This window comes from Callionymus lyra, chromosome 17 (genome assembly GCF_982586985.1).
Source record: "Callionymus lyra chromosome 17, fCalLyr1.hap1.1, whole genome shotgun sequence".
NCBI classification, from domain to species: Eukaryota; Metazoa; Chordata; class Actinopteri; order Syngnathiformes; family Callionymidae; genus Callionymus; species Callionymus lyra.
Genome location: NC_141834.1, coordinates 22,394,490 through 22,412,084, shown reverse-complemented (window position 1 = coordinate 22,412,084; position 17,595 = coordinate 22,394,490). Strand labels below are relative to the sequence as shown.

At 37.8% G+C, this 17,595-nt stretch overlaps 1 protein-coding gene across 2 annotated transcripts in view; it reads right to left on the bottom strand.

Moving 5' to 3' along the window:
* Positions 1-17,595, bottom strand: part of triob (trio Rho guanine nucleotide exchange factor b) — a 153,351-nt gene that overhangs the window by 59,491 nt on the left and 76,265 nt on the right. For both annotated transcript variants that reach the window (XM_087778987.1, XM_087778986.1), the window contains exons 10-17: positions 16,839-16,970; positions 16,529-16,759; positions 15,177-15,299; positions 13,554-13,745; positions 11,926-12,095; positions 6,699-6,873; positions 3,499-3,694; positions 1,379-1,545 (exon numbers count right to left, since the gene is read on the bottom strand). In XM_087778987.1, the coding sequence (XP_087635113.1) occupies positions 1,379-1,545; positions 3,499-3,694; positions 6,699-6,873; positions 11,926-12,095; positions 13,554-13,745; positions 15,177-15,299; positions 16,529-16,759; positions 16,839-16,970 (1,386 nt within the window). The remainder of the gene's footprint in view (positions 1-1,378; positions 1,546-3,498; positions 3,695-6,698; positions 6,874-11,925; positions 12,096-13,553; positions 13,746-15,176; positions 15,300-16,528; positions 16,760-16,838; positions 16,971-17,595) is intronic.

The following is a 17,595-nucleotide window of genomic DNA, read 5'->3' as shown; positions in this document are numbered from 1 at the left end:
CAGAGAACCACAGCTTCAGTCAGAGAACCACAGCTTCAGTCAGAGAACCACAGCTCGGGTCAGAGAACCACAGATCGGGTCAGAGAACCACAGCTTCAGTCAGAGAACCACAGCTCCGGTCAGAGAACCACAGCTCCGGTCAGAGAACCACAGCTTCAGTCAGAGAACCACAGCTCCGGTCAGAGAACCACAGCTCCGGTCAGAGAACCACAGCTCCGGTCAGAGAACCACAGCTTCAGTCAGAGAACCACAGCTTCAGTCAGAGAACCACAGCTCCGGTCAGAGAACCACAGCTCTAGAGTTTTCAGTGAGAGTCAGATCTGAACTTTTAATTTTCTTTTTATTTTGTGTGTATTTATGATCTTTTTGTTTCATTCAAACACAAATAACATGAAAGAAAAAGTTAGATTTGCTGTAAATAATCTGTGTTTTATCTTTTAAATTAATTTTTTTTTTCATTGTTACAAATATTACTTGTATTTATTTGATTATTTGAATGATTTACATCATCTTTTATTTAATCACTTTCTGCTGCTGTAAACCACAAACTAATAATAATAAAATCATGACTATATTCTACTTTCTACTATTTTATTTTAATTATTTTGATTAATTTTTTCCAAAGATGTTTCTTTCAACAATGTATTCGACTCATGTGTGACTTCGTTAGTTTGTTGTTGTTTTGTGTCTCATGTCAAATCTTACTATGAAAAAAACTAAACAAAAAAAGTGTTTAAATCGATATTTTGCTGTTTGATATCAAGTAAATAAAAGATATTGCAATTATTAAGTGAATCTATATTTTCTTTCAGGTGTTTTTTTTTTTAAATGTATGTTATATTTTGTTTCTTAAAATGTATTTCATCTTGTTTATTTAGTGTGTTTTGTATTTATCTTTTATTGCTTTTCTTTCTGATGATATACACCTTTAGGTCTAATAAAGCAAATCTTGTCTTTATCAGTATTTATTACATTTTATTTATTGTTTTAGAATTTTTAGAATTTTGTTTCCATGTATTTGACTTTGATGTTTTGTGTATCATGTTAGGAAGTACAATAAACAGGTATATTAACAAAGAACACATTTTTAAAGGTGATATTAATGAAGTGTTTTGATATTTTTATCTCTTTAAATCAACATTTATGATGTATTTTGTCCGTTGATTCCATCAAAGCTTCTTCCGCGTCTTTAAATCTCTCGCTGACGTTTCTAAACCTCGTCCGTCGACACGTTGGATGACGAGCGAGTGACTCACGGATCCACGATCGTGTTCAGACTCATGATCGTGTTCAGACTCATGTTCAGACTCAGGCTCTGACATCATCTGCGGCACATTCTGGAGATTCTTCTCCTTTCGTTCCACAAACATCCTGGTACCTGCTTGACCTCGGCCTGCAGGTGCCTCAGCTGGACGCACTGCTCCAGGTGCCTGCGGTGCTGCTCGGCCGCCAGGTCCAGCTCCTGCTGCTTCTCGTGCAGGAACTCCAGCAGGTCCTGGACCCGCGTGGCCATGTCCACGTCCCTGTCGCACAGGAGCTCCACGCCTGCAGGGACCACAGGTCAAAGGTCACCATTGTCACACAGATCAATGTCTCCATAATGTTAGAAATGTTGCAAAGATTATCTTATCTTATCTTATCTTATCTTATCTTATCTTATCTTATATTATATTATATTATTTTATATTACATTGTCATCTCATCAACTGCTTCATGAAGCCTCATCATCTGCTTTATAAAACCTCATCATCTGTTTCATGAAGCCTCGTTAAAGTTTCATGAAGCCTCATCATCTGCTTCATGAAGCCTCATCATCTGCTTTATAAAACCTCTTCATCTGTTTCATGAAACCTCATCATCTGTTTCATGAAACTTCATCATCTGCTTCATGAAGCCTAATCAACTGTTTCATGAAACTTCATAATCTGCTTCATGAAGCCTCATCATCTGCTTTATAAAACCTCTTCATCTGTTTCATGAAGCCTCGTTAAAGTTTCATGAAGCCTCATCATCTGCTTCATGAAGCCTCTTCATCTGTTTCATGAAGCCTCATCATCTGCTTTATAAAACCTCATCATCTGTTTCATGAAACTTCATCATCTGCTTCATGAAGCCTCATCAACTGTTTCATGAAACTTCATCATCTGCTTCATGAAGCCTCATCATCTGCTTTATAAAACCTCTTCATCTGTTTCATGAAGCCTCGTTAAAGTTTCATGAAGCCTCATCATCTGCTTCATGAAGCCTCTTCATCTGTTTCATGAAGCCTCATCATCTGCTTTATAAAACCTCATCATCTGTTTCATGAAACTTCATCATCTGCTTCATGAAGCCTCATCAACTGTTTCATGAAACTTCATCATCTGCTTCATGAAGCCTCATCATCTGCTTTATAAAACCTCATCATCTGTTTCATGAAGCCTCGTTAAAGTTTCATGAAGCCTCATCATCTGCTTCATGAAGCCTCTTCATCTGTTTCTTGAAGCCTCATCATCTGCTTTATAAAACCTCATCATCTGTTTCATGAAACTTCATCATCTGCTTCATGAAGCCTCATCAACTGTTTCATGAAACGTCATCATCTGCTTCATGAAGCCTCATCATCTGCTTTATAAAACCTCATCATCTGTTTCATGAAGCCTCGTTAAAGTTTCATGAAGCCTCATCATCTGCTTCATGAAGCCTCTTCATCTGTTTCATGAAGCCTCATCATCTGCTTCATGAAGCCTCTTCATCTGTTTCATGAAGCCTCATCATCTGCTTCATAAAGCCTCTTCATCTGTTTCATGAAGCCTCTTCATCTGCTTCATGAAGCCTCTTCATCTGCTTCATGAAGCCTCATCACCTGCTTCATGAAGCCTCTTCATCTGCTTCATGAAGCCTCATCATCTGCTTCATAAAGCCTCTTCATCTGTTTCATGAAGCCTCTTCATCTGTTTCATGAAGCCTCTTCATCTGCTTCATGAAGCCTCATCACCTGCTTCATGAAGCCTCTTCATCTGCTTCATGAAGCCTCTTCATCTGTTTCATGAAGCCTCTTCATCTGTTTCATGAAGCCTCTTCATCTGTTTCATGAAGCCTCTTCATCTGCTTCATGAAGCCTCATCATCTGCTTCATGAAGCCTCATCACCTGCTTCATGAAGCCTCTTCATCTGCTTTATAAAACCTCATCATCTGTTTCATGAAACTTCATCATCTGCTTCATGAAGCCTCATCAACTGTTTCATGAAACTTCATCATCTGCTTCATGAAGCCTCATCACCTGCTTCATGAAGCCTCATCATCTGCTTTATAAAACCTCATCATCTGTTTCATGAAACTTCATCATCTGCTTCATGAAGCCTCATCAACTGTTTCATGAAACTTCATCATCTGCTTCATGAAGCCTCATCACCTGCTTCATGAAGCCTCATCATCTGCTTTATAAAACCTCATCATCTGCTTCATGAAGCCTCATCACCTGCTTCATGAAGCCTCATCATCTGTGGTGGACTCACCCGAGGCCTGCACCTCCGTCACACACTGCAGCAGCTCCTGGCCCTGGTGGATGACGTCGAAGGTGAGGTTGTTCATGGTCAGAGCCTTGTCGGCGTGATGCTGCAGGCGCTGCTCGGCCACCGTCAGGTCGTCCGTGTCGAACTCACTCTGCTTCTGCGTCAGTTCCTCGTTCCATGACTCCAGGTCTGAGATCACCTGCAGGAGGAACGTAAGGAATCTCTTTAAGAACCGAAGAATGTTTGTGTTTCTTCACAGATGAGTGACTCAGAAACGAAGGAGGATCCAAACCAACATCTCACTGAGTCACGGAGGAACCAGAGGAACATAAATCAGAACGTCAGTGAAGGCAACATGTGGTGGACGAGCAGATGTTGGTGCTTCTAGATCAACCCACGTTCTCTGAATCATCTGGTCCTGGATCTGTCACTAGTTTTACGACCAACATGAGAGCGAATCAAACTCATGTTCGCTCGTGTTTAACAACAAACTTCAGTCAATCAAACAATAATAATAGTTTGTTTACTTTTGTTCGTCCTCAACCGTTTTTAAACCTTTTAGCTCGTCTGGAAACGTATTTAACATAAAATGATATTAAACATAGAGCAGGAGTCAACGTTTAATGGAAACCTTTGGATCTTATAGTTGTTGGAACTTATTTATTTGATAATAGAGATGTTGAGATGAATGACGTGTTAGTTAAACAAAGACAATCATGCGCTACAGTTAGCATAGCTAGCTTAACATGCTACAAACACTTGATTGAAACTGTAAATAAAACAGGATGAATTGTATGTCTTTGAACGCATCACGTCTTTCTTCGCTCAACATTGTAACTTCACAACGTGTCAGTTAATCAAAGATTTTTGAGTTTATTAAATCAACTTTTGACTGTGGTTCAAATACTTGTCTTTGCCACAGGGGGCGCTACAAATATATATATTTTAAAAAAAGACTAAAAACCACTGGACGCTTAAGGATTCAATGGTTTTATTCGTATTTTATTGACTAGAAATGTTGACATTAGTCACTGAAGCCTTGAGAAACACAACAGCATCACAGAATAAAACATTATAAATAAAAATAATTATAAAATTAATTTTGTTTGCTGGAAGTAACAATACTATTGTTTTTAAATGTTAAAGTAACTTTGTTTGCTGGAAGTAACAATACTATATTTTTTAATTGTCACATTATGTAAATTGATGTTGACATGCAAAAAATTACAAGTTTATAAATAGTAAAATAATTTGTTTGTATTTAGTTTTAATGGTCGATCTTTACAGAAAGTATCTCCACAAATACATGTTTACATCTCTAGATATTGTGTTAAATATATATAATAATATACATCATAATGAGCTTTGAAATATATGTGCAGATGAACAAAAATGAAAATAACTCTACGGTTTGTAAATATTTAATAGAATCAAGAAGTCAAACTAGATCTTAAGGTCCACATGTGACTCCAGAGTAAAGCCTGGTCCCTGTCAATCAAACCTGTCACTCACCATCATCTCACGACCTCTCCTCTGACAGTTGAGCAACACTCCCTCCGTGTGAACAAACACCATCTCCCTCCAGAGACGTCCTGAGGCTCTGAGCTCGACTCGTCCGTGAGACCCGAGCGGACCCACACGCCCCGGGTCGGACCAGGAGGCGTGTCCAGGTGCTTCAGAGAGAAACTCCTCCACGAGTGAGTCACATTGATCCAGATTATCTTCTCAAACATTCCCCGGACCTCACGTGTGAGGCTGGTGAGTCACACCAGAGTCTACTTCAGGAAGAACTTAATTTGATTCCTTCAAATCAACCTGAGGTCAGGTCCATGACGCTGCAGTTACAATGTTCTGACACTGGGGGGAGCCAAAAACAATTTGTTTGCTCTGACAAATTGTTACTTTAAACTCCAATTCTGGAGTCATTAAACATCAACTAGTATCAACTCTGGTGTCATTAAACATCAACTAGTATCAACTCTGGTGTCATTAAACATCAACTAGTATCAACTCTGGTGTCATTAAACATCAACTAGTATCAACTCTGGTGTCATTAAACATCAACTAGTATCAACTCTGGTGTCATTAAACATCAACTAGTATCAACTCTGGTGTCATTAAACATCAACTAGTATCAACTCTGGTGTCATTAAACATCAACTAGTATCAACTCTGGTGTCATTAAACATCAACTAGTATCAACTCTGGTGTCATTAAACATCAACTAGTATCAACTCTGGTGACATTAAACATCAACTAGTATCAACTCTGGTGTCATTAAACATCAACTAGTATCAACTCTGGTGTCATTAAACATCAACTAGTATCAACTCTGGTGTCATTAAACATCAACTAGTATCAACTCTGGTGTCATTAAGCATCAACTAGTATCAACTCTGGTGTCATTAAACATCAACTAGTATCAACTCTGGTGTCATTAAACATCAACTAGTATCAACTCTGGTGTCATTAAACATCAACTAGTATCAACTCTGGTGTCATTAAACATCAACTAGTATCAACTCTAGTGTCATTAAACATCAACTAGTATCAACTCTGGTGTCATTAAACATCAACTAGTATCAACTCTGGTGTCATTAAGCATCAACTAGTATCAACTCTGGTGTCATTAAACATCAACTAGTATCAACTCTGGTGTCATTAAACATCAACTAGTATCAACTCTGGTGTCATTAAACATCAACTAGTATCAACTCTGGTGTCATTAAACATCAACTAGTATCAACTCTGGTGTCATTAAACATCAACTAGTATCAACTCTGGTGTCATTAAACATCAACTAGTATCAACTCTGGTGTCATGTAGTAAATGTTCTTCAAGACGCAGTAACTTCTCATCATGACCATGTTTTACACTATATTACTTTATAAAGTTGCCCTGGAATCTGGACGAACGAGAGGTTACGAGAGTCCATGATGACGTAACAACGGCTTCACTCCTAATCCAGCTGTAATCACGCTTTGTTTTTACAACGAGTCCCTTGGAGGTGGAGACCCTTGATGACGTGCGGTGACAAACCTCCGTGTTTGACCAATCACAGTAGAGTGGGTGTGGTTATGATCAAGACAGCTCTCACACAGGTTTGATTGACAGCTGAGGACAGTTGTGATTGACAGCTCTCACACAGGTGTGATTGACAGCTCTCACACAGGTGTGATTGACAGCTGAGGACAGGTACTCACGTCGATGGCGTCCCTCTCGAAGACGCGCAGCTGCAGGAAGAGCTCCAGCTTGATCTTCCTCTCCTGGAACAGTTCCTCCATCTGAGCCTGAGCCTCGTCCAGCTGCTGCAGGACGCTCTCGATGTGAGCCATGGAGCTGTTGTGAGGCGTCTTGTTGCTGGAGATGGCCGAGTCTCTGCGAGAAGCAGTGCATGATGGGAAGAAGAGCATGATGTGAAGCAGAGCATGATGGGAAGAGACGCTTTTAACTCCCACATGACCATCGTCCAGACCCGAGGGTTCGACAGAACCACAAAGAACCTTGTTTATCATGAACATACTCTTGAGTACACAACAAGTTCTACTACACAACCTTAAACATATACACACTTGAATCTACACAACCACCAACATATACACACTTGAATCAAGTTATACTACACAACCATCAACATATACATAAGTGAATCAAGTTCTACTACACAACCATCAACATATACACACTTGAATCAAGTTCTACTACACAACCATCAACATATACACACTTGAATCAAGTTCTACTACGCAACCATCAACATATATACACTTGAATCATGTTCTACTACACAACCATCAACATATACACACTTGAATCAAGTTCTACTACACAACCATCAACATATACACTTGAATCATGTTCTACTACACAACCATCAACATATACACACTTGAATCAAGTTCTACTACACAACCATCAACATATACACACTTGAATCAAGTTCTACTACACAACCATCAACATATACACACTTGAATCAAGTTCTACTACACAACCATCAATATATACACTTGAATCAAGTTCTACTACACAACCATCAACATATACACACTTGAATCAAGTTCTACTACACAACCATCAACATATACACACTTGAATCAAGTTCTACTACACAACCATCAACATATATACACTTGAATCAAGTTATACTACACAACCATCAACATATACACAAGTGAATCAAGTTCTACTACACAACCATCAACATATACACACTTGAATCAAGTTCTACTACACAACCATCAACATATACACACTTGAATCAAGTTCTACTACGCAACCATCAACATATATACACTTGAATCATGTTCTACTACACAACCATCAACATATACACACTTGAATCAAGTTCTACTACACAACCATCAACATATACACTTGAATCAAGTTCTACTACACAACTATCAACATATACACACTTGAATCATGTTCTACTACACAACCATCAACATATACACACTTGAATCAAGTTCTACTACACAACCATCAACATATACACACTTGAATCAAGTTCTACTACACAACCATCAACATATACACACTTGAATCAAGTTCTACTACACAACCATCAATATATACACTTGAATCAAGTTCTACTACACAACCATCAATATATACACACTTGAATCATGTTCTACTACACAACCATCAACATATACACACTTGAATCAAGTTCTACTACACAACTATCAACATATCCACACTTGAATCAAGTTCTACTACACAACCATCAACATATCCACACAACCATCAACATATACACACTTGAATCAAGTTCTACTACACAACCATCAACATATTCACACTTGAATCAAGTTCTACTACACAACTATCAACATATCCACACTTGAATCAAGTTTTACTACACAACCATCAACATATCCACACAACCATCAACATATACACACTTGAATCAAGTTCTACTACACAACTATCAATATATACACACTTGAATCATGTTCTACTACACAACCATCAACATATACACACTTGAATCAAGTTCTACTACACAACTATCAACATATCCACACTTGAATCAAGTTCTACTACACAACCATCAACATATTCACACTTGAATCATGTTCTACTACACAACCATCAACATATTCACACTTGAATCATGTTCTACTACACAACTATCAACATATCCACACTTGAATCAAGTTCTACTACACAACCATCAACATATACACACTTGAATCAAGTTCTACTACGCAACCATCAACATATATACACTTGAATCATGTTCTACTACACAACCATCAACATATACACACTTGAATCAAGTTCTACTACACAACCATCAACATATACACTTGAATCAAGTTCTACTACACAACTATCAACATATACACACTTGAATCATGTTCTACTACACAACCATCAACATATACACACTTGAATCAAGTTCTACTACACAACCATCAACATATACACACTTGAATCAAGTTCTACTACACAACCATCAACATATACACACTTGAATCAAGTTCTACTACACAACCATCAATATATACACTTGAATCAAGTTCTACTACACAACCATCAATATATACACACTTGAATCATGTTCTACTACACAACCATCAACATATACACACTTGAATCAAGTTCTACTACACAACTATCAACATATCCACATTTGAATCAAGTTCTACTACACAACCATCAACATATCCACACAACCATCAACATATACACACTTGAATCAAGTTCTACTACACAACCATCAACATATTCACACTTGAATCAAGTTCTACTACACAACTATCAACATATCCACACTTGAATCAAGTTCTACTACACAACCATCAACATATCCACACAACCATCAACATATACACACTTGAATCAAGTTCTACTACACAACTATCAATATATACACACTTGAATCATGTTCTACTACACAACCATCAACATATACACACTTGAATCAAGTTCTACTACACAACTATCAACATATCCACACTTGAATCAAGTTCTACTACACAACCATCAACATATTCACACTTGAATCAAGTTCTACTACACAACCATCAACATATTCACACTTGAATCATGTTCTACTACACAACCATCAACATATTCACACTTGAATCATGTTCTACTACACAACTATCAACATATCCACACTTGAATCAAGTTCTACTACACAACCATCAACATATTCACACTTGAATCATGTTCTACTACACAACTATCAACATATCCACACTTGAATCAAGTTCTACTACACAACCATCAACATATCCACACAACCATCAACATATTCACACTTGAATCAAGTTATACTACACAACCATCAACATATACACAAGTGAATCAAGTTCTACTACACAACCATCAACATATCCACACAACCATCAACATATACACACTTGAATCAAGTTCTACTACACAACCATCAACATATTCACACTTGAATCAAGTTCTACTACACAACTATCAACATATCCACACTTGAATCAAGTTCTACTACACAACTATCAACATATCCACACTTGAATCAAGTTATACTACACAACCATCAACATATACACAAGTGAATCAAGTTCTACTACACAACCATCAACATATACACACTTGAATCAAGTTCTACTACACAACCATCAACATATACACACTTGAATCAAGTTCTACTACGCAACCATCAACATATATACACTTGAATCATGTTCTACTACACAACCATCAACATATACACACTTGAATCAAGTTCTACTACACAACCATCAACATATACACTTGAATCAAGTTCTACTACACAACTATCAACATATACACACTTGAATCATGTTCTACTACACAACCATCAACATATACACACTTGAATCAAGTTCTACTACACAACCATCAACATATACACACTTGAATCAAGTTCTACTACACAACCATCAACATATACACACTTGAATCAAGTTCTACTACACAACCATCAATATATACACTTGAATCAAGTTCTACTACACAACCATCAATATATACACACTTGAATCATGTTCTACTACACAACCATCAACATATACACACTTGAATCAAGTTCTACTACACAACTATCAACATATCCACACTTGAATCAAGTTCTACTACACAACCATCAACATATCCACACAACCATCAACATATACACACTTGAATCAAGTTCTACTACACAACCATCAACATATTCACACTTGAATCAAGTTCTACTACACAACTATCAACATATCCACACTTGAATCAAGTTCTACTACACAACCATCAACATATCCACACAACCATCAACATATACACACTTGAATCAAGTTCTACTACACAACTATCAATATATACACACTTGAATCATGTTCTACTACACAACCATCAACATATACACACTTGAATCAAGTTCTACTACACAACTATCAACATATCCACACTTGAATCAAGTTCTACTACACAACCATCAACATATTCACACTTGAATCAAGTTCTACTACACAACCATCAACATATTCACACTTGAATCATGTTCTACTACACAACCATCAACATATTCACACTTGAATCATGTTCTACTACACAACTATCAACATATCCACACTTGAATCAAGTTCTACTACACAACCATCAACATATCCACACAACCATCAACATATTCACACTTGAATCAAGTTATACTACACAACCATCAACATATACACAAGTGAATCAAGTTCTACTACACAACCATCAACATATCCACACAACCATCAACATATACACACTTGAATCAAGTTCTACTACACAACCATCAACATATTCACACTTGAATCAAGTTCTACTACACAACTATCAACATATCCACACTTGAATCAAGTTCTACTACACAACTATCAACATATCCACACTTGAATCAAGTTCTACTACACAACCATCAACATATCCACACAACCATCAACATATACACACTTGAATCAAGTTCTACTACACAACCATCAACATATCCACACTTGAATCAAGTTCTACTACACAACTATCAACATATCCACACTTGAATCAAGTTCTACTACACAACCATTAACATATACACACTTGAATCAAGTTCTACTACACACCATCAACATATTCACACTTAACCACTTAACATTGTGTTCATGTTTCATGTGTTAATGGATTGTTCATATGTGTGTATCTGTGATGTGTATGTGTGTGCATTAGTTTGTGTTTCTATGTTCATACAAGTGTGTGTGTGTGTTTCTATGTTCATACAAGTGTGTGTGTGTGTTTCTATGTTCATACGTTTGTGTGTGTGTGTGTCTGTGCTTGTGCACGTATGTGTGTGTGTTTGTAGATGCATGTCTCACAGATTTTTCGATCATTAATGTCTGAACCAGCTGCATCATGGGAGTTATCATTAGATACGATGATGTTCTGGAGCAGGACAGTGTCAGATTGATGCACGTGATTGACAGGTGTCACCGTGACGAGCACCTGAGCTGCTGGATCAGATCTTCTCCCTCCTTGATGACGTTGACCGTGGCCTGCAGCGTCGTCTGCTGCTGCTGACCGAAGCGCTTGATCAGGTCCTGGACCGCCTCCACCGACTCGGCGTAGACGTCGTCCAGCAGCTCCTTCTGCAGATCCTCCAGCCACGTCCAGAGCTGGAGACACGCGTGTCACATGTCACATGTCACATGTCACATGTCACAAATGCTGCGTCACGAGCACCTCACATGAACAAACACACACACTTTTCTAACAGATCCTAGACCTGCTCGGAACAACAGAGCAGCCAGACCTGATCAGTCGAGCAAAGATGCTACAGAGTCAACGATGAAACAACAATTTGATTTAAATCAACAGAAGCAGGAAGTACACACTCAATTCTTCACACACACACACTTGTCCACAGCCACACATGCACACACACACACAAATACACTAAGACAGAAAATACACATACGTCCACATTGACACACATGCAAAAAACAAAAAAACACACACGTTTAAACATACTATTCAATGCTAATGCTATACTTGCTAAAAAATCGAGTAGCTAACTATTCAATGCTAATGCTATACTTGCTAAAACATCTAGCAGCTAACTATTCAATGCTTATGCTATACTTGCTAAAAAATATAGTAGCTAACTATTCAATGCTAATGCTATACTTGATAACAAATCTAGTAGCTCACTTTTCAATGTTTATGCCATACTTGCTAAAAAATCTAGTAGCTAACTATTCAATGCTAATGCTATACTAGATAACACATATAGCAGCTAACTATTCAATGCTTATGCTATACTTGCTAAAAAATCTAGTAGCTAACTATTCAACGCTAATGCTATACTAGATAACACATATAGTAGCTAACTGTTGAATTGTTATGCTATACTTGCTAAAAAATCTAGCAGCCAACTTTTCAATGCTTATGCTATACTTGCTAAAAAATATAGAAGCTAACTATTCAATGCTTATGCTATACTTGCTAAAACATATAGTAGCTAACTATTCAATGCTAATGCTATACTTGATAACAAATCTAGTAGCCAACTTTTCAATGCTTATGCTATACTTGCTAAAAAATATAGAAGCTAACTATTCAATGCTAATGCTATACTTGATAACAAATCTAGTAGCTAACTTTTCAATGCTTATGCTATACTTGCTAAAAAATATAGTAGCTAACTATTCAATGCTAATGCTACACTTGATAACAAATCTAGTAGCTAACTTTTCAATGCCAATGCTATACTTGCTAACAAATCTAGAAGCTAAATATTCAATGCTAATGCTATACTTGATAACAAATCTAGAAGCTAAATATTCAATGCTAATGCTATACTTGCTAACAAACCTAGTAGCTAACCCTGCTATTTTTGGGTTTCACCTTAAAGTTTAAATTCTGTAAATCCCTGAATCAAACTTCCAACCTTTCATTCATAACATTAAAGAAAACATGTTATAATGTTTGTTACATGTTAAGATCATCCATGAAAATACAACGAGACACAATAAAAGGATGATATGAGTAGAAAAGTGTGTATTACTGTGTGTGTTACTGTGTTATCAACGTTGACATGTGTCGTCACTAAAGCGTCACACAAGCATCTTCACCTCTTTGACGTGTGTGTGGAACGACACCGACATGTCCAGCAGGACTTTACGTTGCTCCACTCGTCGCACAAAGTCCTGGATCCGGTCCTCCAGCTGGTGGGCCGCCTGGTAGATCTCCTCCGGGTCGCACTCCCCGGTCTGGGCCAGTTGTTCTGCAGCCTCCAGCAGCTTGTCTGCGTTGGTGTAGGTGTTCTGTAGACCATGATGAAGACCATGATGAAGACCATGATGAAGACCATGATGAAGACCATGATGAAGACCACGATGAAGACCATGATGAGAACCATGATGAAGATCATGATGAAGACAATGATGAAGACCATGATGAGAATCATGATGAAGATCATGATGAAGACCATGATGAAGATCATGATAAAGACCATGATGAAGACCATGATGAAGATCATGATGAAGATCATGATGAAGACCATGATGAGAACCATGATGAAGATCATGATGAAGATCATGATGAAGACCATGATGACGATCATGATGAAGACCATGATGACGATCATGATGAAGACCATGATGAAGATCATGATGAAGACCATGATGAAGACCATGATGAAGATCATGATGAAGATAATGATGAAGACCATGATGAAGACCATGATGACGATCATGATGAAGACCATGATGAAGATCATGATGACGATCATGATGAAGACCATGATGAAGATAATGATGAAGACCATGATAAAGACAATGATGACGATCATGATGAAGACCATGATGAAGATCATGATGACGATCATGATGAAGACCATGATGACGATCATGATGAAGACCATGATGAAGACCATGATGACGATCATGATGAAGACCATGATGAAGATCATGATGAAGATAATGATGAAGACCATGATGAAGACCATGATGACGATCATGATGAAGACCATGATGAAGATCATGATGAAGACCATGATGAAGACCATGATGAAGACCATGATGAAGATCATGATGAAGACCATGATGAAGACCATGATGAAGATCATGATGAAGATAATGATGAAGACCATGATAAAGACAATGATGAAGACCATGATGAAGACGATGATGAAGATCATGATGACGATCATGATGAAGACCATGATGAAGATAATGATGAAGACCATGATAAAGACAATGATGACGATCATGATGAAGATCATGATGAAGATCATGATGAAAACCATGATGAAGACCATGATGAAGACCATGATGAAGATCATGATGAAGAACATGATGACGATCATGATGAAGACCATGATGACGATCATGATGAAGACCATGATGAAGATAATGATGAAGATCATGATAAAGACCATGATGAAGATCATGATGAAGATCATGATGAAAACCATGATGAAGACCATGACTAAGACCATTAAGAAGACCATGATAAAGACCATGATGAAGATCATGACGAAGATCATGATGAAGAACATGATGAAGATCATGATGAAGACCATGATAAAGACAATGATGAAGATCATGATGAAGATCATGATGAAAACCATGATAAAGACCATGATGAAGATCATGACGAAGATCATGATGAAGACCATGATGAAGACCATGATGAAGACCATGATGAAGATCACGATGAAGATGAGCTTCAGTCACAGAAGACTGGATGATCACCTGAGCCACTTCTTCGAAGTCCTCGTGTCTCTTCTGCAGGGCTCGGGCTCTGTGCAGAGACTTCCCCACTCCGGTGTGTTTGCTCAGGAACGCCTCGCCGTGATTCTCGATCCAGTCCAGAACCTGTGGTGACAGAAGCCGCCGCCAGAGGGAGCCACAGATCACGTCCATCATTAGATCGATTCATTTTAGAAATAACGTTTATTTAAGGAGAAGTACAAAGATAATGTGATTTTATTTAAGAATTTGCTTTAAGGTTCAATTAAATACATAGTTTTCTTCTGATGAAATACATTTTTATCAAGTTATATTGAATTTTAAATAAATATTAAAGTGTTAAAGTGTAAATTTCATTCATTTTAAATAAAGATTATAAGAAAATAAAGAATTACAAGCGACAGAACAACAACTTGCTTTAAACAGGCAGAAACCTCGAGCAGAACCAGACTCATAAATCTATCATAGATACTTTTCTAATAATATAACTTCAGTAAAACATGATCAAATACATATATTTATTTATTATTGTTTTAGTTAATGCAGCAGAAAATATTTGATTATATTATTATTATTATATTTTATTTTATTTATTATTTATTATAATAGACATTTTTAAATAAATAATAGTTGTGGGAAGAAAATTAACTCACAAACCAAAATAAAATTGTGATAGAAGCGTCAACAGTTAAGGTGAAAGGTCAATCATATATAAATAAAATAAATAGAGTCGTCTGTCATCATATATCGTGTTCTTCCATCATAACCCCGAGTTATCATCATAATCCCAGGTTCTACGTCATTTTGTACTCCTCGAGGCGAGGAGAAACCAATAACGAAGAGGTTAGAGGGCGGAGCACCAAATGATGTAGAACTTTATTTATAGGAAACTGATTTTATTTGTTTATTTTTAAACATCACTAACAAATTTAAATATATAAATAATATATTAACTTCACCCACAGCGGGAGAAACTGACGACCATCTTACTGATGGTGCCGACAAAAACACTCCCATGATGCCTTTCTACACACGGCTCTGTTGAGTGACGGCTGATCGGTCACAAAGTGTTCGTGTCAAAATACTGTATTTAGATTCTAAGGGGCGAAGTCAAGAGTGATTGACAGCTGTGATTGGTTTGCTGGGCGGCAAAGCCTTGAGGGAGAAGTTCAGGTGAAATGTTGAGTTTAAAAGTTTGATTTAATGTCATTTTAAACGAGTCACGACTGTGTTTTTTTCTCTGCGAGGCGCTGATGACGCACGACTGACACTCGTCCTTGATGCGTTCCGTGGCGTCGCCGTGGCAACAGCAGGTGAAGCCGGTCCAGCAACAGGGGATCTCAGGTGAGCCTCACCTGCTGCACGTCCTGCTGGAAGACGCAGAGCTGCAGGCGCTGGTGCAGGCGCACCTTGCGGTGCTGCCAGATGTTCTCCAGCTGCCTCTGGTGGTGCAGGACCTCGTGGATCACGTCCAGCACGTGGTGCACGGCCTTGGAGTAGTTGGCCGACGCCATCAGGGAGTCGGCGCTGCCCGGGGTCAGAGGTCGCTGCAGCTTGTCCAGCAGGGACTTCCCGTCCTGGCTGACCTGTGGACGAGCAGAGCGAGGTCGTGGAACCCATGACCTGGCGAGGGGGGTCGGGTCGAGGGGGTGGGGGAGGGGGTACCTCGGAGTAGGCGGTGGTGACGTGCTCGTACAGCCCCTGGTGGTGGTGGATGGTATCTTCCAGGTCCTGCAGCTCCGAGGGAAGTTCTCCTTCGCCGCACGCCTTACACCACGGCTCCACTTTAGTCATGTACTGACGCACAACGACAACACAAACGTGACGACACACGTGTGAGCTTCAGTGTTCGACACCATTTTTATACGTTTTTATACATTTTTATACGTTTATATACGTTTTTATACATTAATACATGTTTTTTTTCACTCGAATAACGTTTAGTAGCAACTGAAGAACAACTGTGCAGTCTTGAGTTCACCACCAGGTGGCGCCAAATAATCCCAACGAAGGATCAACATATAATTGTTTATATAATAAAAATTGTTTGATTATAGTTGAAAATTGTTTGATTATAGTTTAAATTGTTTGATTATAGTTGAAAATAGTTTGATTATAGTTGAAAATAGTTTGATTATAGTTGAAAATTGTTTGATTATAGTTGAAAATTGTTTGATTATAGTTGAAAATTGTTTGATTATAGTTGAAAATTGTTTGATTATAGTTGAAAATTGTTTGATTATAGTTGAAAATTGTTGATTATAGTTGAAAATTGTTTGATTTTAGTTAATAATTGTTTGATTATAGTTAATAATTGTTTTATAACAGGTGATAATAGTTTTATTAAAGGTAATAATTGTTTGATTAAAGGTGATAATTGTTTGATTTTAGTTAATAATTGTTTGATTAAAGGTGATAATTG